This window comes from Martes martes (genome assembly GCF_963455335.1).
Source record: "Martes martes genome assembly, chromosome: 14".
Classification (NCBI taxonomy): domain Eukaryota; kingdom Metazoa; phylum Chordata; class Mammalia; order Carnivora; family Mustelidae; genus Martes; species Martes martes.
The window spans coordinates 52,751,358-52,779,119 of record NC_137902.1 but is presented as its reverse complement, the minus strand read 5'-3'; the positions used below and the strand labels follow the sequence as shown (position 1 = coordinate 52,779,119).

Below are 27,762 nucleotides of genomic sequence, written 5' to 3'. Positions count from 1 at the left end.
TCAAATACATCATTATCAACCCATAATTCTTGGGTTGATTCTCCATAATCAGGCACCAAATCCCAATGATTTTCACTTCCTCTTTGGCTCTCCAACATGTCCATTTCTCTCTATCCTCCCAAACTCTATACGGTGGTTCATGATGACTCTTGTTTATATTCTTTCCAGTCTCATTTGTCAACACTGTCCTTCCCTCCCCAGAATCTAGTTCTGCATACCAAATAGTTGCTTTTGATTCAGTGAGTATCTGCTTCAAGTTCCTTTACCTGCTACAGTCGCTTTACTTCCTTCAGGAAGTTTCCTTGATCCCTCAAATCTGGTTTAGATGTCCCTTCTATTATGCTTCCATAGCATTAAATCCTATCATATTATAATTATTTATCTGTCTCCCCAGGTAGACTGTAAAGGCAATGACACCAGGGACTACATCTAGCTCACCCACCACTCTATCCCCAGAACTTGACACAATACCTAGAACACATGCCCAATCGGCATTTGTTTTAAAGAATGAATCAGTGAATAAATTAATGATATATAGAAGTCAAGAGAGAGGAAGCCAACTCCCTAGAAAAATAACAATATGCCATTAAATTCACTAGCAGTACATAAGAACAAATGCTAGGCAGAAACAACCACCTATCCCAAAAAGAATGGCAAGATGTTTAGAGTTGTTTAGGAAATTTTGAACAATAAATTGGAAAAACATGACTGTTACTTGGGAGGGAAACTGGATCTGAAGGCCTAGTAGGACAGAGACTTAGTTTTCACTATATATCCTTTACACCATTTAATTTTTTTATCATGTATTTAAAACTGGTTTTTCAATTTTTATTGAACCCACCGGGTGAACAAGCTTTAATGCGTTGGAGCTTTGCATCCTGACCTCCATTGTAATCAAAACTCAACTTGCCTTGGGCAAGTGTTTTGAATTCTCAAAAGGATAATTTATAAACCCAGTCACTGAAAATATTTGAATTATTGATTTCTGCTGACTTCGGTGTCCCTGTCCCTTTCACCTACACATTACTGCATTGATTCCATATGAAAAGCCTCGAGGACGACTGTTTTATGTCACTTTCCTTTTCTTGCTAATGCACCTGCTTCATTTTAGCATGAAAGCATATCAGACCCCACTCAATCTTATACTGGAGTGGGGAGGAAAAGGCAAAAACAATACCCCATCCCATGTCTTCCCTTCTTCCCTTGATTAGTGCAATGGGTTTTGACCCAATCAGCAGCCATTGCTTCTGAGACTCAAGGCTACTAGGCTACTAGGACTCTTTTCACCCTAGGGAACCCTATAATATACCTTCCATAACTGCTATGAAGGGACATTCCTCTGGGCTCCAACAAAATGTGTGTCAATAAAGTAATGACTGTGTCATCATTTTTGCTGAATGCACATGGCCTTTCCCCAAATTACAACTTTTAGTTTCCCCTGCCCCTCTACCTACACTGTATTTTTATCTTAGCAAAAGAAAGAGGGTGCTGAGAATAGACAGACCCTGATTCTACTTACAAAACTGTGGGAAGAGACTGGAGCCTCGTCCCTCTCTGAGACAACGGTGCCACTGAGACTGCGTGAGATGTGGTGAAAGTTCTCTGCACCGTATTGATCATCCTCCCCATATTCCCTCCTGGGGCCTCGGCAAGGTGCAGCCTTCAAACACACAGACACACACAGGCAGACACGAAACACCAGACCTATGGTTTTCCCACAGACCCTGTCTCCAGGGGTATGGGAGAAAATAGGGTAAGACCTCACTACTAGCAACCTGAATTAGACGTATTTGAAAGGTAGTGGCCATGTGGCAATCTCCTCTCATTTAAAAGAAGTCCAATCATAGACCTTGTTCTCTTCCAACAGCCCCACATTACCATGCTCCTGCCTTACCACCAACCCCACCACTCATATCTTTCCACACTTCCTTTCCCAACGCACCACCCCATGCCAGCACTGTAGGACCTGAGGCTGCTACCTGAGAAGCAGAAGCAGGCACTGTGCTGGTTTCATGGAGACTGTGCTCCATTTCTGCTGTTGGGGTCTTTGAGAGACCAAGGCCAGGGGCTGAGTGCAACCTCCTCCCCACACCATCTGCAGAGCCTGAGGAGGAAAACATAAATACAAGTTGAAGCCATCTCTTCTCCTGGAGCCTAACGTCAGCCTGACAGCAAAAATCAAAAAACAAAAAACAAAAAACAACCAAACAGACAAAAACCCTCAGGAGTTCTTTTCATGAAATAACAAATATGTATTCCTGAAATGAATAGAAATGTGCTCCTGTAATGTAGAAACAATTTCAGAATATGGATAGTTTCCTATAGGCCAACAAGAGTTTCAGGACACAAGCCTTGAAGAATTTGTACAGAAGGGGCTCTGTAGAAAGACAGCTGAATGTCCCATCTTGCCTCATTTCAATTTTTTAAACACAATCAGCTTTGCCTCTGTCGGACTTGTGCCCAAGACTTATAGTATATACAGAGGAAACTGTCTAACTATCTAACAGTTGTTCTCTAGAGTGTCTGTGATGACAAAGGGAACATTATCTTTAGTCTACTTAGAAATTAAGATGAATATAATAATCATTTATCAAACCTCCTCATTTTATATAACAGGAAAATGAGTTCCAGGGTTTGAAAGGTAGTAAGTAGTTTAATCAGAATTAAAATTCAAGTCTCTTGATTTCACTTCCTATTACTATGAACAAGAACTCTTCAATGACATTTTGAATGTGTAACACCCTTTTATTTCCCCATCGGATTCTCTCAATCATTAACTGCTTAAATTCTAAACAAATCACTAAATGCTTATCTCTTCCTAAAAATTTTGCTAGATTATTAAGAACTGCTCCAAACTGGATATGTGACTCCCAAAGGGCTCGCCCCAATACAACTAATTAAGCCTTCCATTCTGAAAATGCACATGCCCTTGACCTACATTTAATGTATGTCTATCACCAATTCACATCTTGATTTGATATTTTGATTCTAATACATGTATCTGGCTAAATGAGGATATTCCTGATGCCAAGCTAAAATATTATTTTTAGTATTTCCTCGTACAGAAGTTCTAATACCACCTCAGATTCATCTAGGAGCTGTAAAAATACAGATTCCTCTATCTCTCCACAGCCCTGCTGAATCAGAATCTTTGTGGTGAGCCTGGGAATACTTATATTTAAAAGGCTTCCTGGAGGGGCACCTGGCTGGCTAAGTCACTGGAGCATGTGACTCTTGATCCCTAGGTTAGGAGTTGGGCATAGAGATTATTTAAAAATAAAATCTTTAAAAATAAATAAAACGGGATGCCTGGGTGGCTCAGCTGGTTGAGCAGCTGCATTCGGCTCAGGTCATGATCCCAGCATCCTGGAATCAAGTCCCACATCGAGCTCCTCGCTCGGGGCAGGGAGCCTGCTTCTCCCTCTGCCTCTGCCTGCCACTCTGTCTGCTTGTGCTCACTCTCACTCCTCTCTCTGACAAATAAATAAATAAATAAATAAATCTTTTTTAAAAATAAATAAATAAATAAAACAAAGGCTTCCCCAAAAAGTATAGGAGAATATCCCCAAACATTGTTGAAGGAAATTTGAAATGTTATAGTCCTCCTAAAAAAACCTGTTTAAAAATAGCCATTAAAATTGAAAATATGATTTACCCTTTTATCCAACAATTCTACTCCTAGGAATAAGAAACAAAAATACCAGTTTACTGAGGCATTATTTGTAGTGGCCAAAAAACTAGAAATGAAGGAATGCCCATCGATAGCATAATGACTAAATACACTAAGATATCTCCAATATCAAATATGCCCAGCCACTCACTAAAAAGAATGAACTGAGTTAAACTAGATGACCTGGAGGAATTTTCATGAAGGACTGTTAACTTAAAAGGAAAAAAAGAATCTGTAATACTATCCCGAGGCAAAAAACCCTACTGTATATGTAGGTCTACATAGGATTATATGAACAGAAAAACACAGAATTATGCACATTACATTATTCCCTAGAAGGTGGAGGATAAAAGGTAGGAATTTATGTAACAGGAGGGGAAATAAATAAGAAAATGTCTACAATAAAAACAGCATGTGTGCTGTCATCCCATTTATATAAAATTATTTCTCTGTTTTTTAAAAAGCCACTCCTTGGGTGACTATTATGGGCAGCCAGATTTAAGAATTACAGCTGTAATCGTTAGAATGTGATGTTCTTCTAATAAAGTCTGATTCCTAGACAAGGAGGTAGCTGCTGGAACCTCCTGAAGGGAATAGGCTGATTCTTTTAAAGATATTTCAGCAGAGGTGAAGATGGCCACCTGTAAGGAGTACTGTTGAGGGGACATATGGATTTGATAGAAGACAGAGTTAGGATGATGTCTACTCATGGATCAACAGTTACAAGAAGAAAAACTACTAGACATCATACACTTCCTGATATAAGAAGAAATACAAAGTAGGGCACCTGGGTGGCTAAGTGGTTAAGCATCAACTCTTGATTTCAGCTCGGGTCATGCTTTCAGGGTCCTGAGATCAAGCCCCCTGTGTCGGGCTCCCTGCTCAGCAGGGAATCTGCTTGAGATTCTGTCTCACTCACCCTCTGCCCCTGCCCCCTGCTCATCCCTGCACCCACACTCTCTCAAATAAATAAATAAATATTTTAAAAAAATACAAAGTACTACCTCTAAGATATTCTTATTAACAAAAGAGGAAAAAAGAAAGAAAAGAAAAAAAAGAAGAGAAAACACAACTGAGGGTTGTCTGACTAGAGAAGCATACAACTCTTGATCTTGGGGTAGTGAGTTAAGCCCCACATTGGGTGCAGAGATTACTTAATAAAACTTAAGAAAAAAATTGAATCTGACTTTAATCAAGCCTCTACCCCTAAACTATCAGATTACAAACAATTGGGTAGAAGAACATGTTTTAAAAACTACTAGAATATAATTAGTAAAATCTAGAATGTGGACTTGACAAATGGCCAAATTTCCCCTTTGACAAGGAGAAAAAAAGACAGGAATTTTATAGGCTAATAAAGCCTTGAAACAATCAACAAAATGCAATGTGTAGATCTTGTTTGAATCCTAATTTGAAATAAACTAACTATGAAAAGGCATTTATGGGAATTGAAAAGATGTGAATACTGGCTAGTTACTGTATTATATTAAAAATCATTGTTAGTTTTTTAGGTATAATATTATAGTTTTGCCATATAAAAAAAGAGTCTTTATTTCTTAGAGATCCATTCCAAACTGTTTATGCATGAAATAATAAAATGTCTGGGATTTGCTTTAAAATAATTCAGTAGAGGGGTACCTGACTGACTCTACACAACTCTACTCTGCACAATTCTTGACCTCGGGATCATGAGCTTAAGCCCCATAGTGGGTATAGAGATAACTTAAGGAAATAAATAAATAAATAAATAAAACATTTGAAAATAAATAATTAAATAAATAAATACTAAAATAATCCAGTAGGGAGGGGAAATGTAGGGGGAGAGGGAGGCACTATAGCTATATCAGAATTGGCCATATGTTTTTTTTTTTTTTAAAGATTTTATTTATTTATTTGACAGAGAGAGATCCCAGTAGACAGAGGCAGGCAGAGAGAGAGAGAGAGAGGGAAGCAGACTCCCTGCTGAGCAGAGAGCCCGATGCGGGACTTGATCCCAGGACCCTGAGATCATGACCTGAGCCGAAGGCAGCGGCTTAACCCACTGAGCCACCCAGGCGCCCAGAATTGGCCATATGTTGATAAATGGTTAAGATAATCACTGTGGAAGCTAGTGATAAGTACTGGCTTATTGGAGGACTATTGTAACATTAACTCATTACTCTTAAATGTATTTGAAAAAGTTATTTTTAAGATGATGTCTGCCTAACTTCAAAATTCTGTGAAATTTAGAAATATATGTCAAGGGCAATGTTTATATAATTCTTTAGAAACTATAATGTCAAAATTAGGGGCACCTTGGTGGCTCAGTCATTAAGCATCTGCCTTCGGCTCAGCTCATGGTCCCGGGGTCCTGGGATCAAGCCCCACTTCGGACTCCCTGCTTGGCGGGAAGCCCACTTCTCTCTCTCCCACTCCCCCTGCTTGTGTTCCTGCTCTCACTCTCTCTCTCTCCAAATAAATGAATAAAATCTTAAAAAAAAAAGAAACTATAATATGAAAATTAATCTGGTCACAAAACACCATATACTGTACAATTCCATTATATCATATGTCCAAAACAGGCAAATCTATAGACAGAAAATGGATTACAGATTGCCTAGGGCCGGAGGAGAGAGGGGTAGGGGGAAATAGGGAGTGACTACTAATGGGTACTGGGTTTCTTTTGGGGTGATGAAAACACTTTAAAAATTTTATTTATTTATTTTAGAGAGAGAGAGCATGTGCTGGGCAGGAGGGAGAGTATAGAGTGGGAGAGAATCTCAAGCAGACTCCACATTGAGCACAGAGCCCAATGTGGGGCTTGATCTCATAGCCCTGAGATCACGACCTGAGCTAAAATCAAGAGTCCAATGCTTAACCCACTGAGACACCCAGGTGCCCTAGGGGGTGATGAAAACACTTTAAAACTGATTGTGGTGATGGATGGATAATTCTGTGAATATACTTAAAAAACAGAATTATACATATTAAGTAGGTGAATTGTATGGTATGTAAATTATATATCAATAAAGCTTTTTTTTAAGTAATAAGAGAAAAACAAATACAACGTGGTCTTACTTATATGTGGAATCTAAAAAGAGACAAATTACTGAAACATAGAATGGTAGTTGATAGCATCTGGAGGATAGGGAAATGGGGAGGTGATGGTCAAAGGATATAATCCTCCAGTTATAAGATGAATAAATCCTGGGAATCTAATGTACAGGATTGTGACTGTAATTAACAATATTGTGTTATTTTCCTGAAAGTTGCTAAGAGACTAGATCTTAAATGTCCTTACCAAAAAAAACTAATTTATCTGTGGTGATGGTTGTGTCAACTAATATTATTGTGGTAATCATTTCACAATATATACGTGTCAAACCTTCACACTGTACACCTTAACCTTATACAATGTTATTTGTCAATTATATCAATAAAGCTGGGGTGAGAAAGTACCTTGGTAAAAAATGCTTTACGATAAGATAAAGAGGGACTCCCCTAGAGATATATTCTATCATACAAAGATCCCTTCATTACCTACTTCCTGATTTATTCCTCCTAATCACTTCTTTATGTTAAAATAAAGGCTAGTTTAGTTTGACAAGGATTTGAGGACTGACTCATCAGATGGATTTTTTTAAATTAATTTTTGTTCCCTCTTAAGCAAAAAAGTAATGTTTAGTAGGTACTCTTTCAAATTGTTTTCAGAATCATAATTTTCCTGAAGGCTAATTTACCAGTACATATCAAGAGATTTATAAATGTATATAACCTTCAACTAGTTATTATCCTTCTGGAAATTTATTCTGAGGAGCTAATCAGAATTGTGGCCAAACACTTACATATAAAGATAGTCATCATCTATTTATCTAAAAATTCAAAGTATATGAAGTATAGTAAAATGGATGAATGTATTACAGTATATTCATATGCAGCATATTGCCAGTCCTTAAAAGTAACTTTTTTCAAAGGGAAAATGCTTATGGATATAATGTAAAAATATCATGAGAATAAACTGCATACACACATTGTAATGATTTTGTAAGAACAATAATAAATATATCGTATATATGCATTAAAAAACAAAGCCAGAAGTAAGCTAATGGAATTATGATTATCAATGATTTTTGTTACTTTATGTATTTTCAAAAGCATCTACAATGAAAAATTTCCTATTTTAGGTAATGTAAGTTTTTTTGTTTGTTTGGGGTTTTTTTGGTAATATAATTGCTTGACATTCAGTTTAATTTTAATTGCAATATATTCTTTTATATGTGTTTATTATTATGCATAAAATACTTGATATTTGTATATTCTTTCTCCCTCAGACAGAAAGCTAATTGAGGTAGATGTGAACTTTTCCTCATTCTTTGGAATTTTTCCCATACTACTCTGTCCCGTGTACCTAGGGAGCACTTAATAAACAGTACTGCATAGTCTATACTATGATCCATATCCTATACAACATACCTTAATATCAAATCTTATATTTATGTGATATCCCCCCACTAACAGCTTCTAGGAACAGCTTCTAGGTACTCAATAAATACTCGTATGGCTGTATTTAAACATCAATTGGCAGCATGCAAGGAACCTGTGCTGTTATGGAAACTGTCAAACCGAGCTAAAGATAAAAATTCTCTGAGTTCAATTTCATAGAATCATATATATCATTTTAAGAGTAGGAAGGCATCTTAAAAAAAAAAAATCACTGAACCCATTCTCTAATTTTACAGGTAAAAAGTTGGCCATGGGATAGTAAGTTACTTGTCCAAATTTATGCTGACAGTTAATGATGGAACCAGGAAAATAGTTCAGGCTTTGGCGTTCTCAAGTATCTCAAAGTTATAAATATTCTTCATGTCTTCAGTTTCCAGAACTTAGTCTGTGAAGTCCATTTAAGGTGTAGACTTCATTCTTTACACAATGTAATCTAAGGGGTAGTCAGTGAACAGGCATATAATCTTGAAAATTCTATACCTGGTAGTTCCTGAAGAGATCAAGGAAGAACTGGCTCAGTATGATCTGGCAATGCCACAATGGGAGATACGGCTCAATGTGGACATTCCTTTTATAAGCTGGATCTGGAAACTGGATCTTGGATTAGTTCAAGCTCCTAAGCCATAGAAGGATAACTTTTTTTTCTCAAGTCTCCCCTATTTCATGCTGAGTCCCTCTCAAAGACCTATGAACCACTCCTTAGCACTGCATACTGCTGAAGCCCTGGGCATATTCTTTTAGGAGGAGGGAACTAGACAATGATGATTCTACTCTAGCCAGAAAAAAGCCTAGCTCTTGTCCTAAAGTCCTTATGAATAAAATCAGAAGATCTGCTACTACCTCCTAAGCTGGGGATGTTATATGGACAGACTACCACCCCTCTTCTGATCTTGTCCTCTCACTTTCAGCTTTTATATGTCCCCCACTCCCCCTGCCCATGGTTGCATCCCTACCTGTTTGGTTAAAGGAGTGCCAGGCCACATCTTGCTGCCCCCATCCAGAACAGCCAGCTTGAGAAGCCTGAAGACTAGCTTGGTAGAGAGACTCCAATTCTGAGGTTTCCTGCTCTGTGTCTTGGTTCCAATGTGGATGCAAAAGGATGTGGTTTTTTTCCGGATAGGCTACACAGGTATGGGAATCATGGGGGGAGGACTTCATTCCTGGCCCAGGGACCCCATGTTTAAGTTGTGAATCACAGAGCCTCGTGACATTCACCCAAGAGTCCAAAGGCAAGGAAGTCCCCAAGTCGACACTGCTGCCTAGTTCCTTAGGCCTAGCATCTCTCACTTGAGATGGCTTTCCTTGGTTCATGCTTGGTTCTGCCAACCTGGGCTGTCTTCCCCTAGAAGTTTCACTATTAGGATGCCCAGAGTTCATGGCAACAGAAGGATAATTAGCCGGCTCTTCCCAGGAAGGTAGTCTGTCCTTACCACCCAAGGAGGATTGTTGTTTTGCCCAAGGCCAATGGCCTTTCCCTTGACCCTGGAGGAAGGGAGGCTTACAGTCAGAAGGGGAAGAGTTCTTCCTTAGACTATTTGTCAAACTTCTATCCTGGGAGCCTATGCCATCCCTTGTGGAGGCACCTTGCATCCTCTGGAACTGCTCTGCTAGTGAGCGGACAAGCCCCTTTGTGCTGGGAAACTCTGGCTTATAGGGATCCTCACTGCCTCCATCCACTTTTGAAGTCAACAAAGTTTTGAGGCTTTGGGCTTGGAGGCATTGGTTAGTTTTCTGCACAGTATCAGGAGAGTGAAGCATAGGTGAGGAAGCAGCAGGCATTACGGGGTGGCAGGCCCTGTACAGGGGAAGGCTGGGCTGAGCTGATGGACTGGAAGGACTACAGCCTAGGCTGTGTGCATCTCCTCTCTCAGAGGTATCTGTTCCAGCTGAGCGTGACCAAGGCATCACCTGGGATGAGATAGGAGGATCCTTCTTTTCTTGGAATAGCTGTTCTTGAGCAATGCCTCTTCCTTCTTGTGGGGGGAACCTGGTACAGCTGCTGTTGTCAACCCTGTAGCCTTGCAGCTTACCCTCTGGTATATCCAATGGTTCCCAACCATAATGAGCATTCTTCTCAGTTCTCCCTGGTGTTTTAGGTAAGGCCTGCCTGTGGAGTGCAGAGGGGTCAATGCTGTCCTCCTCAGCTGAAGTCAGAAGGTTTGAGGCAGACCTACTAGGGGAATTGTGCTGTGAGGCAGACAAGGCAGATGACTCTGGGAATAGTGATGAGTGTGACTCATGGCAGGAAGCAGGTGAGTGGATGAAAGAACTGGCCCCAAACTCTGTATTCGTGCAGGGTTCCAGTTGAGCCTCCTGGCTTAATAATACTTGGAGCGGGATAGGCTGTTCACTGAAATAAATGGAGAGGACCAGTCATAAGCTGCCTTAAATGACAAGATCACTTACAAAAAGACCTGTTCATTTGGTTCCCATTTCTAGCCATCCACAAAGGGAATGGTAAAAATAAACAAAAAGACAAGCACAAGTAGAGTCAACAGTTCAGAGGTTCACAAGAGAAGGCAGGCACATGGTCAGCTCACACCCAAGCACTAGGTAATATCAATCCTTTTTATTAAATGCCCTCACCAAAGTTGCACACAGTAATATTAAGTGAAGTCCTTGTCGATAGTCTTCACTGCCTTTGAAGTCCCATTCCAATCATATTCTTCTTGCAAATTAAAAAATAAAAATTGCTAATCCCACATGCAGATGACATGGAAGGTGAGCAAAGCCTAGAAATCACTCATACCTGGGGGGTCCTGGGAGGCACACCAGCCAATAGAACCAAAAGGCACATTTACAGAGTGCAGGGTAATTCAGGTTCATGGGATTACACAGAATTCAGCCACTTCAAGTGTGTTTTCATAATCTGGATTTGGTTTTATTATTCACTGAGATATTTTCCCAAAGAAGTGCATTGTGACTCTCTTGGGATTTGGGAGTTAAGACTAGAAATTAACCACATTTACTAGGTTTCTTACTAATTGTTTTGTATTTCTGACCTAAAAAACTCTGTTAGATGCACTTAAATAAAATCCTCAATTACTCACATATATCAAGTGGCATAAGTTTTCTAGAAAGAGTTTAGTTGCCTAAATTGCTTATATTCAAACATATCTCTCATCAGGTTCTCAGATCAGTGTTCAACTATTAGAGTATAACTGTAGGAGAAAAGAAGAAAAAGGAAGATCCTAGCTATTAGCATTAAATTTGAATGATAATATACTATCAACTTTTGTGGTCATAGCCACCCAGTTACCCTTATAACATTATGAAGAATATATTATTATACTTATGGAGGAGACCCAATAGAGTGAAACAGACCTGGATTTGAAGTCCACACCTCTACCACTTACTAGCTAAGGAATCTTGGGTGCCTTATGTATATTATACTCCCTGAGCTTGAGTTTCCTCTTTCAGAAAATATCGCTAAGTAACAGTCCTGATCTCCTAAGGTTATTGTGAGAACTGAAGTATTTAGCTTAGTGCCTGGACAATAAATGGGGGTGCCTGAGTGGCTCAGTCAGTTGAGCATCTGACTCTTGATTTCAGCTTGGGTCATGATCTTGGGGTGGTGGGATTGAGCCCTACATTGGGCTCTGCATTCCGTGTGGAGTATGATTGGGATTCTCTCTTTCCCTCTCCCTCTGCACTCCCCCAGCTCTCTCTTGCTCACCTGCTCTCTCTAAAAATAAATAAATAAAATCTTTTTTAAAAATATTCAATAAATGTTAGCTGTTTTTACAGTATTTATATTCTGAGAACTACTTAGGCTTATTATCAGCCAAAATTAGTTTTAACTTAAATCTATGTATTTTTAATAGAACCAAATTCAAGAGCTAAAGTGTGAAAACTACATGAGTGGCCCCAGGAACTTTCTTCCTATTGCTGCCCATAGCAAAGCAAAACAAAAGGAATCTTTGGGTCTCTTCTCTATGGTTCAGTCAGAGCAAAGACTGCTTTTTCTGCTTCCACCAGAGACAGGAAGCACTGAAATCCCCAAAACAAACCACAAGGTTTCTATTACAATAGAGCTCAGATTGCCATGTCTGAAAACATAATATGTACAGATTTAATAATCATGTTATTACACAAGTCCCAGGACAAACTCACCCACAGGAAATATGGACAGTCTATTGATTATGCCATACTTTCTGTATCTTTCTATGAACTATTAAGAAAAGGACCAGCAGTGGGATGAGCTTTCCACCGTATGTCTGACCTGAGAAGAAAATCTTTCCAGAGGACTCTTCTCTGTCCTCTGTAGACACCAAGACAAGGAGAGCTCTGACTATGAAGCACCCGTGGTCATTTCCTCCCCTGGTGTCCATAAACTACAGTGGATCGCAGGCACTACCTTGTTGGCTGAGGGAGGGCCGCCCCCTGAGAGGGGAGGCAGGCTGAGGGCTGCGACGACTGTGCCGATGATTGCTGTTGCTGCATGCGTTCCTGCAGGCTCCGTGCTTTTCGAATACTGATTTGCAACTTCTTATCGACTAGGGCTCTGCTGTGCGTGCTAGAGCTGGCACCATGCAGGGCAAGTCTTAGTTTAGCTAAAATGCAAAAGAAAATATAGCAGAAACAGAACACAAAATACAAACAAAAAAAAATAAAATTGAACCAAAAATGAGCAAAGATATGCAGTAAAACTCAAAATATGCAGCAGGAATGCAAGGCATGGACCATGCACATACTGTCCAGGGTACAGAGCTGCTCTGGCTCTAAGGAACATTCATGGAAGCCACGGAGGCCAAACAGGTTAATTCAAATTTAAAACAAACAAACAAACAAACAAAAAGCTAAACTAAAATGAGTCAGGAAGAGAAACTGGTGCTTCCATCTTAGAGACTGTCACTCTCGTCCTTGGCAACTGACCTGTCCGACTCTGGTCTCCACACTTTGCTCCCAACTTCCCCTTCCCGACAGCCAACAGCAGAAATAAGATCCAAATCTGCATCTGTCTTTACAGAACACAGCTTCTTGTGGGTTACATTTAAGAACCAGATACAAATTCTAAGCCTTAGTCCTTCACTGTAACTTTATGGTGCAGCATACCAGGAAAGCAGGGCAGAAACACAAATCATATATGCAGTGCAAAGTCACAGGCCTGGGAAGTCGAGGTCAATATACTCATTTCCTCTTGCCATAAGCTCCACCTACCTAGTCAGTGACTAGAGAAAGAGCAGACTAACCTCAAATCTGAGGTCTAACTTTATCTTGGGATAAGAAGGTAGGCATGACTGGATAGTTCATCTGTGGACTCCGGCTTAAGTTATTCCAGTAAATATCCATAGGCCACAGTGACAGCATGTGGCACACTTATCTGAAGGGCAAAGATAGCCTAAAGGAACTCAGTTTGGGACAGTGACAGTGAGGAGACATAAAAGCTGTTTTCATCCCATCTGAGTAATGACTCTAATGGTACCTATTGCAAAGTTAGTTAAAATTGCCATAGCTATAGCAGTTAGAGTTACTTACAGATAGCTTCGTTACAGAAAGCCAAAGCTGCAGCACAGTCTCCCTTCTGTTCCAGATGCAGCGACTCTTCAAACACTGAATCTGCCTCTTGCAAGGACCTCTCAAAGCCGTCACTCCTCCCTGAAAGGGCCAGCACTTTTCATTTTCATTACAGTTCATTCCAACTTTTTCTATGTAGTGACGTTTCCCTTCAGGGCACACAGCTCCTTGCTGAGCCTTTGATCTACCTTTATTCTAACTTTTCATTGCCATGAAGAATTCTCTGAAACATGTAGGACATCCGTTTTTGCCTTAACGAAGACATTGCCAAGGCCATGAAAGAGGAGTATGTCATTATCCACCACATATTCCAATTCCAAGAGCTCTTAAGGGGACCCTCAAGAAAAGACCAAAGTATTGTCTATAGCAGAAGGGTGGACTCTTATGCCTGGAACTGATCTGTTTTTCCACAGTGCAACAAGATACATCTTGCCAGCCAGTGTCAGAATGTCCCAGACCTCCATGGAGACCTCTACTGTTGTGTTAAGGCAAAAGTGGCTTCACGACTCTGTGGAAAGCCATCTGTACAACTTCTTTCCTATATCAATTCAGTCCTCTCTGTGCCACCCTCAACTGGAAAATTAGTATACCTCTTGGGTACAGGTGCTCTATAGTTCCTAAACTTAATACACCTACCAGGGCAGTTGAACAACCCTTGTTGGTTTGCAAGCACATACTTTCCATCAGCAGTGCTAAGTATTTTTTTCATCATACCCTTCCTTGCTGACTGCAGGAGTCACTTTCCCATACACTGAGCATGAAATATTCCTTCCTCCTCTGAAAGCAAATGTCTACCGAAGCAGGTGCAAAAGAGTTCAAGTACAGTGCCAGATGAAAAAGCAAGAAAGTACTGTAAGGCCAACTTTTGTAAAAGAACACTCAAGTTTATATTCTCCCTTGGCTTTTACTCACTCATAACCATAAATTGGTAGTAAGCTGTATTGTAAATTCACCCACAATTGGGATTAATGATGAATTTTCACAAGCTCACAAGAAAAAATATCAAAATGTCGGAGTCATTTCTCTCATAATGTTCCCATCCTCCACTTACCTCCAGCTGGATAAGAAAGGCTCTCCCAAACCCCTAATATTTACTCCTTAATTTACCATGGCTTTTAGAGAGCAATGGGAAGGCTGTGGAAGTAGTAAGTTGGTTCTGAAGAACCCGGGATTCAGGTCCATCAAGAGATAAGCCTAAAGTTTTCTCATAATATTTAACATTGACTAAATCTATATAATCCTGGGGCCCCCCAGGTGGCTCAGTGGGTTAAGCCTCTGCCTTCGGCTCAGGTCATGATCTCAGGGTCCTGGGATCGAGCTCCGCATCGGGCTCTCTGCTCAGCGGGGAGTCGACTTCCCCCTCTCTCTCTCTGCCTGCCTCTCTGCCTACTTGTGATCTCTGTCAAATAAATAAATAAAATCTTTAAAAAAAATTTTTTTAAATCTATACAATCTTTATAATCAGAGGTGGTAGTGAGAGCCATTAAAACAAAAAAGTTCTCTATAGACATATAGTCAAACTACAGTTGATCAATCACCATACTAGATTTTAATTCTAATCTTAGAATCTTAGTACTCCATTCCTTGCTCTTCCAGGAGATTGTGAATCAAAGTATATGGAGAACTGCCAATGAAATGTGGCCAGAAGGATTCTCTCTCAACTTTCATGTACTGCCCAACTAACAGAGGAAGGAAAGAAAGTAAGGGAAGGAGATGACAAGACTCCTCCTTCAGAAACAATATAAACCCGAGACCCAAATGTGACATAGCTTAAGGGTGAAAAGGAAAAGAAGACTATCCATATTATCCAAATGTAGGGACAACTAAGGAATTAGGAATTTAAAGATTTTTTTTTTAGTGGCATAGGGAGAAGCAGGCTCCCCGCTGAGCAAGGAGCCCGATGTGGGACTTGATCCCAGGACTCTAGGATCATGACCTGAGCTGAAGGCAGCGGCTTAACCAACTGAGCCACCCAGGCATCCCAGGAACTAGGAATTTAAAACTAACTTGGAAACAGATACAATGTCTTGGGAAATATAAAGCAACAATTGCCTCAAATCAAAAGACAGCAGGATTAGAGGAGAAAAATGGTCCCCAAATAGGCCCTAAATTAGCCCACTAAGCTTCTCTAAGTGTTGACAAAAAGTAGGAAATGGTCAACAAGAAAACAACCATCCAAAACAGCACTGACCCCTATTCTTTGCACTGCTATAGTAACCATAATCTGTTACATCTGGGGATTCTGAATAATAAGAACAATAAATTCATTTCATAGAAAGAAACACAGAGATAAAAGTTTCAGGGGTCTACTTAAGATATATACCTCAGTCTTTTTAAACTCCTATTTTGAAGACTAGTCTCTTCTGATATAAAATGACATCCTAAAGCAGTTGAAGAAGAAAAGTAACTAGTGTGGGGCAGTTGGTGAAGCCTTGTAAAGTACATGAAAATTGTATGAGATTGGGAAACAAATCATCAGAGGATCAAAAGGCAATCAAGCTTTGTGTTTTTAGAACCTGTTTGGTAGGCTTACTTCCCTGAAGCTCCAGGTGGGCAATTTCAAGAGTATATTTCTGCCCAGCAAGCAGAATGTAGCTCACCTACTGCCCTGTTGTGCTGTTTCTGAATTATGACTAGTTTTATTTATACCTTCTATAGATATTCATGGGAAATATTTTTCGTGAACAATACACTATCTCTAAACTATAGACTTTCAATAGGTGAGCCCCAAATCAGTGCCTGTCTTCTAATCAATAGACTTGTCACCTATTTTCACTAGTTCTCACTAAAATGAGTGAATTATGATAAAATATAACTTAGCTAGGGGTGCCTGGATGGCTCAGTGGGTTAAGGCCTCTGCCTTCAGCTCAGGTCATGGTCCCAGGGTCCTGGGATCGAGCCCCACATCGGGCTCTCTGCTCCATGGGGAGCCTGCTTCCTCCCTCTCTCTGCCTGCCTCTCTGCCTACTTGTGATCTCTGTCAAATAAATAAATAAAATATTTTTAAAAATAAATAAATAAAATAAAATACAACTTAGCTAAATAGTTTAGGAATTTATAGGCCTGAATATTTTCCCCCCTTCTCTCTCTGTCCCCATCACCCACAACCCATGCTCACAGCAATTACCCTGATTCTGCAGTTCATCCAAGTCCATGAAGCGGCTGGGATGAGGATTAAACCCTTTAGCTGCCTCTAATTCCTTCTCCCGTTTCCTTCGAAGTTCCTGTTCCTGGGCCCTCCTGGCCACTTCCTCCTGCAGTTCATCCAGTTCGCTTTTGGAAGATATCTCCCCACCTAAATATAAGCAAGGGAGAAGAGAAATTGTCACATTTCCATAAGTAAGACTAGGCACCTGCTGCATTTATGGCCACTGCATTGCCTTTCCTCTGGAACTCGATTCAATTTGGAGTTCATGTTCTGGACAGTGCTTTCCACATCAGATTCAGGGTGAAATCTGGGCTATGGATTATAATAATAATGGTAATATACTCATTGAGTGGCTTTATTAGAACAATAACAATGTGAAAAATAACATTTGGTTGAGCAATTACCATGAGCATTTAAAACTGTGATGGATAGGGACACCTGGGTGGCTCAGTTGGTTAAGCCGCTGCCTTCGGCTCAGGTCATGATCCCAGGGTCCTGGGATCGAGTCCCGCATCGGGCTCCTTGCTCAGCAGGGAGCCTGCTTCTCTCGCTGCCTCTGCCTGCCTCTCTGCCTGCTTGTGTGTACTCTCTCTCTCTCTGGCAAATAAATAAAATCTTTAAAAAAAATTTTTTTTTAATTAAAAAAAAAACTGTGATGGATAGTTTTAAGTACTTTTACATATATTATTTCATTTAATTCTTATGACAACCTATGAAATAGATACTATTATTGCCCACATTTTAGGAATAAAGAAACAGAGACATGAAGAGAATAAACAAATAACTTGCCTAAGGTGACAAAGATGATAAATGGTAGAGCTGAACTAAAGTCAAATAGCTTTAATTCATAATCCACGCTCTTAACAGACAGCATTCTCAGCTATGTGTTGCCACTAATTCATTGGGAATCTTCAAGCAAGTCAATTTCTCGGCCTTAACTTCCAGTATCTCTTTAAAGAGTTTGTAAAACATCCAGTAAAACAGAGAGTTTGTAGGGGCGCCTGGGTGGTACAGTCAGTTAAGCATCAGATTCTTGGTTTCAGCTCAGGTCATGATCTCAGGGTCATGGGACTGAGCTCGGCACTCAGTGTGGAATCCGCTTAAGACTCTTTCTCCCTCTGCCCTCCCCCTGCCCATGCACTCTTCAAAAAAAAGGGAGGAGAGAGTATGAGGACACAAGGCACTCAATTAGGGAAAAGAAAACAGGGATACTGGACAAGATATAGAGGCAGGGATAAGGATAGGTCTGACCTACTTATTCCCTAGTTTCACCCATAGCCTTCATGTCTCCCTTTGTCATCTCAACTCATAGAACTAAACAATAAGAAATCCATCCTCATGAGGCTTCCTCTATACCAATGGAAAAAACCTGAGAACTTATTCTTCTGAGGATTACAGGTGCTACTGACACTGTTCACCATATTTCTGTTCCTTCTTATTCCCACAAGGGCTCTCCCCAAGTAGTAAAGAACAAACAGGCAAGCCATGATAGGGACAAAAAACAGATAAATCTAAAGATGGAATGGCTCAAATGCCTCCATATTTACATACTGATGGAAAATTTAAAATACAACCGTCCTCTAATTTCAGATGGGCTCAGATAAGGCTATTTTCCAAACAGAATTGGCAGTCAAATCCAGCCCTCAAAATCCAGTGTCTTTCTGCTTACCTGAGAGGGGCTGATTCTTTGTCCAGTTACTCCTGGATGCTATGGAGTCTGCATCCAGTATGCTACTGCTGTGAGACTTTGGGATATGACGCCAGGAAGGTGCCAACCCAGATGATCTCTTAGCACTTGGATCCCTTCAAAAGCAAACCAGAGTTTAGTGAAAACATCAGAAGGGTGATAACTTGCAACATTCCTACAACTAAATTCCCTCAAAAAAACAATAAAACAGGGGCTCCTGGGTGGGTCAGTCAGTCAAGCATTTGCCTTCAGCTCGGGTCATGATCTCAGGGTCCTGGGATCAAGTCCCACGTCAGGCTCTCTGCTTAGCAGGGACCCTGCCTCTCCCTCTGCCTGCTGCTTCCCCTGCTTGTGCTTACACTCCCTCTCTCTCTGATAAATAAATAAAATCTTCAAATAAATAAATAAAAATATGTTTTTAAAAATAAATAAATAAAATATTTTGAAAAAATATTTAATTTTTTATGCATGAGAGACAGAGAGAGAGAGAGGCAGAGGCAGAGGCAAAGGGAGAAGCAGGCTCCCCAAGGAGCAGGGAGCCAAATGCAGGACTTGATCATGGACCCTGGGATCATGACCTGAGTCGAAGGCAGATGCTTAACCATCTGAGCCACCCAGGTGTCCTAAATAAATAAAATTAAATAAATAAATAAATAAAATAAAATCTTTTTAAAAAACAACACTAAAACATCAAGCTAATATATAGTTAAAGTACCTGCTAAACTATTTCTGAAAGTAGTTCCCCCATCTTATCTCACCTCATTCATATTTTGTGCATCTAGCACTATCTGGCACAAAATTTATTTAATGAATTAATAAACATAAGCTCTCATATGAATTGCCTTCCTCTTTCTTATACCTCTGTAGCCATCTTCTCATGTGTAAACTTAACAGGTGATTGGACAATTCTGGATCCCACGTTGAGCGATAAGCAGTGGGAAAATACAAGGATGTGATTAACACCCTTGTAGAAGATACAGTCACTCTTTGCAAACAGCAACTCTGTTAAGAAACTTGCCTCTGTGGCAACTCAGTAGAAACAACATATGAAAACCTGAAATTTGTAAAGCAAACTGTGCCCCAGGAATAAGGTACAATGAACACTATTAAGTCATTATTATTATCTTTTGGAATTATGAGTATCACTGACTTACAAAACACATAATCCCTGTGACCCTTAAAAAAAAGAAACCGGGGGTGCCTGGCTGGCTCAGTGGGCTGAGCCTCTGCCTTCGGCTCAGGTCAGGGTCTCAGGGTCCTGGGAGCGAGCCCCACATCGGGCTCTCTGCTCGGCAGGGAGCCTGCTTCCTCCTCTCTCTCTCTGCCTGCCTCTCCTCCTACTTGTGATCTCTCTCTGTCAAATAAATACAATCTTTAAAAAAAAAATGAAAGAAATAAAGAAACCATCCTAAATGGAAGAATAAATAACAACTGTATTTTCTCTCTGATCACAGAACTATGTTTTGATTCACTAATTCTTCCATTACAAGTTATTTACTAAGTAATTTTTTTACACATAATAAAGTTCTCTCCCTTCTCAAATGCCTTTGCTCCTTCTTCCAGCAGAGGGTGCTGTTGTCATAGAAAGCTGACAGAGCACCACTCCCCCCCCACAATGTTAATGGTAGCATTATTTTCAATAGCCAACATATGGAAGCAACCTAAATGTCCATTAACAGATGAATGGAAAAGAAGATAAGGTATATGTGCACAACAGAATATTCCTGAGCCATAAAGAAGAATGGAATTTTGCCATTTACCACAACATGGATGGACCCAGCAGGTTCTGTTATGCTAAGTGAAATGTCAGAGAAAGACAAATACTAAATGATTTCACTTATATGTGGAACCTAAAAAACAAAACAAATGAACAAACAAATAAAAAACAGAAACAGAATCACAAATACAAAAACAGACTGGTGGCTGCCAGAGGAAAGAATGTTGGGGGAAGGGTGAAATAACAGAAGGAGATTAAGAGGTACAAACTTTCAGTTATAAAATAAATAAGTCACATGGGTGATAAAAAGTACAGCATAGAGAATATAGTCAATAATATTGTAATAACATTCTATGGTGACAGATGGTCACCATATGTATTGCGGTGAGCATAGTGTAATATACAGAATTGTCCAATCACTACGTTGTACACCTAAAACTAATATAACATGGTATATCAACTTTATTTCAATTTTTTAAAAAAGAAAGAAAGAAAGTTGATTGTTAATAAATTCCATTTCTCCACCCCTGTGAGTTGAAAAGCCTCCTGGTGGCTCACATTGCTGCAAGGGACAATGCCACTATTCAAAGGCCAAACAATACCTGCAGACACTGGAGCTCTCAGGCAGGGCTGCATCCAGGCTGACAGGGCTGTTGCTGTTCCTCTCACTGCTCTCATAGCCAGACTCCATTCGCTGTATTAGGCGAGGGTGCTGTTCTAAAAGGTGAGAGCCTGGCCGTGCGGGGCCCCAGGGCTTATACTGGGTGCTTGGTCCACCAGTTTTGATGTCGTAAGCAGGTGGTTTGCTTAGTTCATCTGGTGTAAATTCTTTAGCTATCCGGATCAAAGGACAAATATGGAAAAGGAGGTATTTATAGCATCAGCTTCAAATTAAGACATAACCAACACCTCCCTCCAGCTACTCCTTCACTGAACTCCTCTATCTCCAAAAGCATCAGCATAAAAATGTACCTTACTAAGTATACCAGAAAATCCAGGTTTTTTAAATACGTAAGTCAACTTTATTCAAAAGCCCAATTCTTCCCTAATCATCTCCTCACCTGAATCCTCAGAAAAGGGGCTAAGCTGGGTATAGCCACAGTGCTTCCTTTTGTCCTTACTAAAGATACTGTCAATATTTAGAGACTCTCGTTTGGGTCTCCATGTTGGACGATACTTGCTAGAAGAACTGGATTTTGACTCACTGCTGGTACTCTCTACTTCCCAGTCACGACAGTGTAAAGACAGGTTCCTAGGAGGCTTTTTGTCAGTCGGGTCTCCTCCCTTCCCCACACACGGAGATCCTAGGTTGGTCTGAGAAGCCAGGGATGGTCTGTTGTGAATCATATTGCTGACTGTCTCTTTAAAATCCCTTAGCCTATTGGTGCTGCTGGATGGTTTAGAGGCATTCCTAGGGGCCTGTTTCTCTTTCAGTGTTTCTCCTAAAAACACAAAGAATTAAATAAACATAAATGTTTAAAATGATCACAGATACCCAGACCCCAAAGTGTGAAAGCAGAAAGGAAAAGCCAATCTGGAGTACAACACAAGTTTGCCAGAGTGAATGAAGAAAGACAAACAGTGCAGAATGGCTTGCCTTCACTGTGGTACCCTGAGGCCTGTGGCTCATCGCCTTTCCTCCTAACTCGGCCAGAGCTCCTCTTGCGTTCTATCAGTGACCCTTTCTTGGATGTGAGTTTCTGATTACATTCACTATCAGTCAGGTGTCCTGAAAGAACAAGGAAATGGGGGTAAGCTGGTTTCTGAGACTGACCTCCATCCTCTTGAGAACCTAGTCTCCCTCTGGGATTCATAACAGTGCCACAAATTTAGTATACCCATGAATCAGAAGCTGTAGAGGCCAAGGCTATCTGATTTAAGTGTAGCAGGAATCTCTCAATAGATAAATGCAGAGAAGCTCAAGTATTTAATGGGAGCCTGCAAATTGACAATGTCTCCTGACCAATTACCAGTCTTGATTCTGCTCATAATCTTTCCCAGTGACCCAGAAAGGACACATTACTTGGTAATTTTTAAAAGGTGACAGTTGTAAAGACTGTATAAAAATGTCATGTATCAACATATTTTTCACTCCCATAAATAAAAGACAGAGCCTCCCTTTCATTTACCAACACATACCAAGTAAAGCCTAATTTTTTATTATCTCTGGTATTGGCCCAGGTTCCCCAGCCTTTGCCCACAAGAGCTCTCTGATTGTGGGTGGCTTTAAGATTCAGTTCTAAATCTTCCTTAAATGTGAATCATTTAGAAGGGCATTTGAACTTTGAATAATTCTCATTCCCATCTCCAAAGAGTGCTTTACCAAATTTGGCTTCACCCAGAGATTACACTTCATAATTCCTCAGTACTGATCACTGGGAAGCCCAGGAGATATGGGCTCTTTTACATGACTTGCCCTGCTTCATGGCCACAGAATGTAAATGTATGATATGATAACAGCAAAGGTCAGATTATAAAGGATATAATCATCTAAACTGCTGGAAGCTAAAGGTGAATGAAGCAACTGAATTAAATTAGAAAACAGGTTTAGAGAAAATCCTCTAGGTTCTCAAATGCACCAAGAGTTAATCTGTTTTCATATGTTAATATATGAAAATTTTTGTACAAATTCACATATCAGCAGGGTAGTGATATGCTACCTATTTTCAAGAAATTACCAACGTAGTCTTCTATGGCTTTTATCTGATCCTTTGCTACCTCCGGGCCCAAAGGAAAGATTTCAGAAAGAAGGAAATAACTTGGAACAACTAAATCTGCAAATGTTACACCAATGGGAGTACACTCCCCTACCCCTGGCCATTCACAAACCTTTAACATAAACCTGACTCTCCTGGAAAATATGCCTTGTTTATCCTGTTATTTGGCTTCTCCCTGATTCACAGTTTCAGAAATACAGTCTTAAAAAAAATCAAAGTAATCACCTAATGCAATAGTCATCAAAAGAAATTCAACATGAATCTAACCAAACCTCCAGACCCAACTGCCAATTTACAAGAAATACAGAGAACAGAGAAACATGCTAGAATTTACCATAGGAATATAATCAGCAAACTTCAGAATGTAGGCAATCTATAGGACAAACTTGCTTTTCTGTCCTTCAGGAAACCCAGCAAGGTGATGAGCAAGTATCCCATGCCCATAAATATGCCCCTTCTCTCAAAGCCCTCCACTTGGGATAATGCCTGACATGAAAACATGATGAGGAGCGAGACCACAAAGGTTACGGGGAAACTATGAGAAGCACAGGGATCGAGAATACAGTAGGAACAAAAAGCAGATTTTGAAATAAGCAATCACATCAATAATCACATTACAATCATTCTTACTGACATGCTGTTGTTAATAGGCATATGTGTAATGGAGTTATCATTGTTCATTCAGAGTTGTGTTGCTTCTTTTCATCCCAGTCAATTACCCAAGTTCTGTGCCTTTCTTCCTTTCCATGACTAACATTTCTAACTTGCCCCAGTTTCTTTTCCCTGGGAGAATCTCTATGTAGGAACTGAATCAGGCAAGCAGCGTCCACTGTATAACTTCCCTACCTGTGTCCCGACTGCTCTGAGACGTGGAATCATTCTCCACATTATAGATGACAGTCCCCTGAGAATCAGAAGAGAAGTGACTGACCACAGACTCATGGTGGGAATGTTTGTAGGGATAGCTCTCCGTTGAGGAATCTGTTCGAGTGTCACTTGAGATGGAGGGCTCCCTCCCTGAGGGAAGGAGGAGACACATACGCAAAAGTAAGGAAAGAGAGGACAGTGACAGAGGGAAGGCAAAGAGTTGGATGGCAACAAGGGTCCATAAGGCAAGAATTTCCTAGATGGAAGAGTGAGAAGGATATACCAGAGCCATTCTTCCCAACACCCAACTTCCAGATAACCCAGACACACAAACAATTCCTCCCACTCCTGCCCCTACCTTGCTGAAGCCCTCACTTTGCCTGCCACTGTGAAAAACTGTGGGGCTTTTAGAAAACCTATGGGGGAAAGTGGAAGAAAGGAAAAAGTTGTGAAAAGTAAGATCTATTTAGATGGAGAGTCCCAGGCCGACCTGGCATACATAACCAGTTGCTTCCCAGCCCATCATTTTTCTCCTACACTGCCAGAAATGTCACTTTAAAAAAAAAATTTAATTGACATTGTAAGCATTTTTAATATATCTGATAAATTATGGGGCCGTTATTTATTTACTTACTTATAAAGATTTTATTTATTTATCTGACAGAGAGACAGCGAGAGAGGGAACACAAGCAGGGGGAGTGGGAGAGGGAGAAGCAGGCTTCCCGCTGAACAAGGAGACTGATGCAGCCATGAGCTGAAGGCAGACACTTAAGGACTGAGCCACCCAGGCGCCAGGCGCCCTAGGGCTGTTATATATCCTTTGGAGTAAATTAGTTCAATCAGATTACTTTTCTCTGAACAACTTGCTCAGAAAAGCACAAAAGGGGAAATGCGTGTTTGACTGAAGAGAGAAAAAGGTCTGGGTAGGTACATGGTTGGGAAGAACACGAGATGCCAAGCGGGAGGGAAGCACAAAAGGTAGGGAAAAAAATTTCAAGGACAAGCATCTTCTCTTTCAAAACTATACTCCAGAGCAGTCCTAGATCTAGAAAATGAAAAGGATATTTTTTTCCTCCTTTTTAGAAAACAAGCCAAAACTATTAGGGTTATATTGCTATCCTGAGACTTCAGCCATCAAGCTGCAAATTGTTTCTACAGGAAAACATGATTTAAGTTGCAAACAGTTGAATTAGAAGTGAAAATCTGATTCATAGGCTGAAGGATACTGCTACTACACTTGGCATTTTAAAACAAAAATCTCTTATCCCAAACAAAATGACTAGTCTTATAGTAACTCATAAAATTTTTCTCGGTCTTAACAATTCGCTTAAGTCACTGTTAAATTGACAGCAAGAATCAGTCATCTTACATTATTAGAAGGTTAAACACTGAGTCTCCCTCACAAACTTATTACTTCAGGCTAAATCAACCTAATTGCCTTCTCACTTTTGAATCAGGGCCAGGTGACTAAGGCAACAACATTCTTGAAGGCCGAAGGAAACAAAGCCTGGCACACCTTGGGCTTCAGCACAAGCTGGCACTTCTTTCCATCTCTAACGGATCCTCTATCTACAAGCTAGGCTATTGTGTTGGGCTCATGATTTAAGTATGAGTCCTAACTGTCCAGTGATCACATTGGAAGGAAGAAGGAAAAAGTAAAGAGCTAGACTGCTCACCTGAATCTTCACTATCATAGCACGTTCTGCTGTATGACTGGAACTCAACCTGGGGAGGCAGGTCCTGGGTAGACACTGGGGTACCCTGGGGGTCTGCATAAAGCAGTAGCAAAGGCTGATAATGCCCCTTGATGCACTTGGTCACCACATCCTTCCACTTGGGCCCAATCTGAACCAGAAACAATCAGAAGAACATGACAGTTATATTTTGTATCCACAATCCAAAACATATCTTCCTATTCTGTTTTTCTAAAGAAAATAAGAACGACAAAAAGACAAAAACTGGGTAAAGAGACCACAAAAGAGACCTTAGATCTAAATTTTATAAATTTTTTGTTAAATCTTTTGTTGTTGTTGTTAAATCCTTTTAGAAAGCAGTAAAACGCTGTAAGAGGTAGGAATGATGAATAAAATTACTTTTATTCCTGTGAAACATCAATTCAGTTGTGAAATATAAGTGAAAGCTCTCTAAGGTGAATATGCTATGTGAGGGGACTTCACAGATTAAAGCCCTTGCTTGAAATTTGCAATTCTATCATTTCTATAAATTATATAATTTTCATCTAAATATTAAAATCACTTTTATGAAGCAGAAACTCTCACAGACTGCCTTAGAATAAATGACATTCCATTTTAGAGTTCACACATGGCAGGACATAAAATGTCAAACTGCTTAGAATAGACAGCTGAACCTCGGCCTTAGCTTTGAGCTGGATTCAGCACTGCCAAAGCAGTGCAAAAGAGTGACAGGAGAGGCATGGAAACAATCCAATCAAATCCCTAAACTCACTCTCTCTTAAATTTGAACCAGTCACATTCTGAGATGGTGTGCTCTTAAGAGTTGAACAACTACCATAGTGCTTATTTCATAATAGATGTTCAGTAAATTTATAACTAAGTTATTATTTTAACTAAAAAAATCCTTTTTACATATAAATCTCATTTAAAATCTTATAAGGCAAGTATTATTTTTCAAATAAAAATGCTAAAGCTCAAGGAATTCATATAAATTGCCCAAAACTACAACAGCAAAACAGAGACAATCAAGAAATGTGACAAACTTTATTACTTGTAGAAGACACTGCTTAATGTCCATGGATTGGTGTAAATCATAGTCAGGAGTCTCCTCCTGCTAATCTTACCTCGTGAAGCTTCCTAACTTATACAGATCACCTTAACTACTTCAGTCATGGACTCTGTGACTTAAACAGTAACAGCTTTAAATATTCTCATAGCCCCATTTTTTCTTTCCTACACTATCCCCAAAACATGTTAAGGTACTTCAGGGAGGTAACAATCAGAGAATAATTGATAGCAGCTCTGGGACAAAGGATTACCCACTGATAATTCCAACTTCGAAATTCTGAAGTTCATGCTAACCTTCTAGCCTAATTTGAATCATTAAACTGTTCTCACTCAAATCAACCAATTAATACATTAAAAAAAAAAAAACTTTGCCAACTATAAATGCAGAACTGTACTGACTGCATGGTGAGAAGTCAGAGAAAATAACAGAAAATATATCCATCCTATCTTTGAGAAACTTGCCATCTACTTGGAGAAGACAAGACTGACCTTCTCATAAATTCAACAGATAGGTAAACAGACATCAAACAATGAAAATAAACACTGAAGACAAGAAGACAAGTAATTATCCTAGTTTTTTTGGTTGCAGTCACCAAACACTTTAAGAAGGGCTTAAATATTCCTACCTCCTTGACATGAGCATCATCAAAATACATCCATTTGCGGATCTTTGTTTGGAAAAAGAATGTAGAATAATGTTTGCCATAGTAACAGATCATTCCTACTAAGTACAGTTCAGACTGCTTGGCCCGGTCATCTGTCACTCTGAAAAACAGCTGTGGGGGAAAAAAGAGAATGGAAAAAAAAGCCACATACTCAACCCTCTTAAATCACCTCTCCACAGACTCCATCATTTCTTATTGAGGTACTTGTTTCTCCACTCTTCAGTCTAAAATTCTCCCTAGTCTATACTAACCATCAGAAATGAACCTAAAAAGACAAAACACAAGACAGATAGTGGCCAGTAGTAAACTGGTAAGGTGGTGATGTTTCTTCATACTTTCAATAATATTTTATTGCTGATGCTTATCAAAAGAGGAACCAAGAAAGTTGAAAAATACAAAACAAAACAAAAACACTCAAGTTTCAAAAGTTACTTATCAGCTGGTGCCACAAATATAAATTTCCTGCTGAGACCCTAACTAAGGGGTAAAAATGCCCTTAGGAGGAGCAATACCACCATGCTGGTTATCAG

The 27,762-nt window shown here is 39.9% G+C and overlaps 1 protein-coding gene across 3 annotated transcripts in view; it reads right to left on the bottom strand.

Annotated features, from left to right (window-relative positions):
• USP54 (ubiquitin specific peptidase 54) overlaps positions 1 to 27,762 on the bottom strand; it is a 57,594-nt gene that overhangs the window by 5,325 nt on the left and 24,507 nt on the right. For 2 of the 3 annotated variants that reach the window (XM_080822517.1, XM_080822518.1), the window contains exons 8-18: positions 27,194 to 27,343; positions 25,482 to 25,650; positions 21,819 to 21,950; positions 21,283 to 21,663; positions 20,824 to 21,055; positions 18,487 to 18,620; positions 16,797 to 16,964; positions 13,631 to 13,750; positions 12,510 to 12,705; positions 9,106 to 10,502; positions 1,980 to 2,104 (exon numbers count right to left, since the gene is read on the bottom strand). In XM_080822517.1, the coding sequence (XP_080678643.1) occupies positions 1,980 to 2,104; positions 9,106 to 10,502; positions 12,510 to 12,705; positions 13,631 to 13,750; positions 16,797 to 16,964; positions 18,487 to 18,620; positions 20,824 to 21,055; positions 21,283 to 21,663; positions 21,819 to 21,950; positions 25,482 to 25,650; positions 27,194 to 27,343 (3,204 nt within the window). Of the gene's footprint in view, positions 1 to 1,519; positions 1,661 to 1,979; positions 2,105 to 9,105; positions 10,503 to 12,509; positions 12,706 to 13,630; positions 13,751 to 16,796; positions 16,965 to 18,486; positions 18,621 to 20,823; positions 21,056 to 21,282; positions 21,664 to 21,818; positions 21,951 to 25,481; positions 25,651 to 27,193; positions 27,344 to 27,762 lie in introns of all 3 variants that reach the window. The other variant, XM_080822516.1, reaches the window with a different exon arrangement.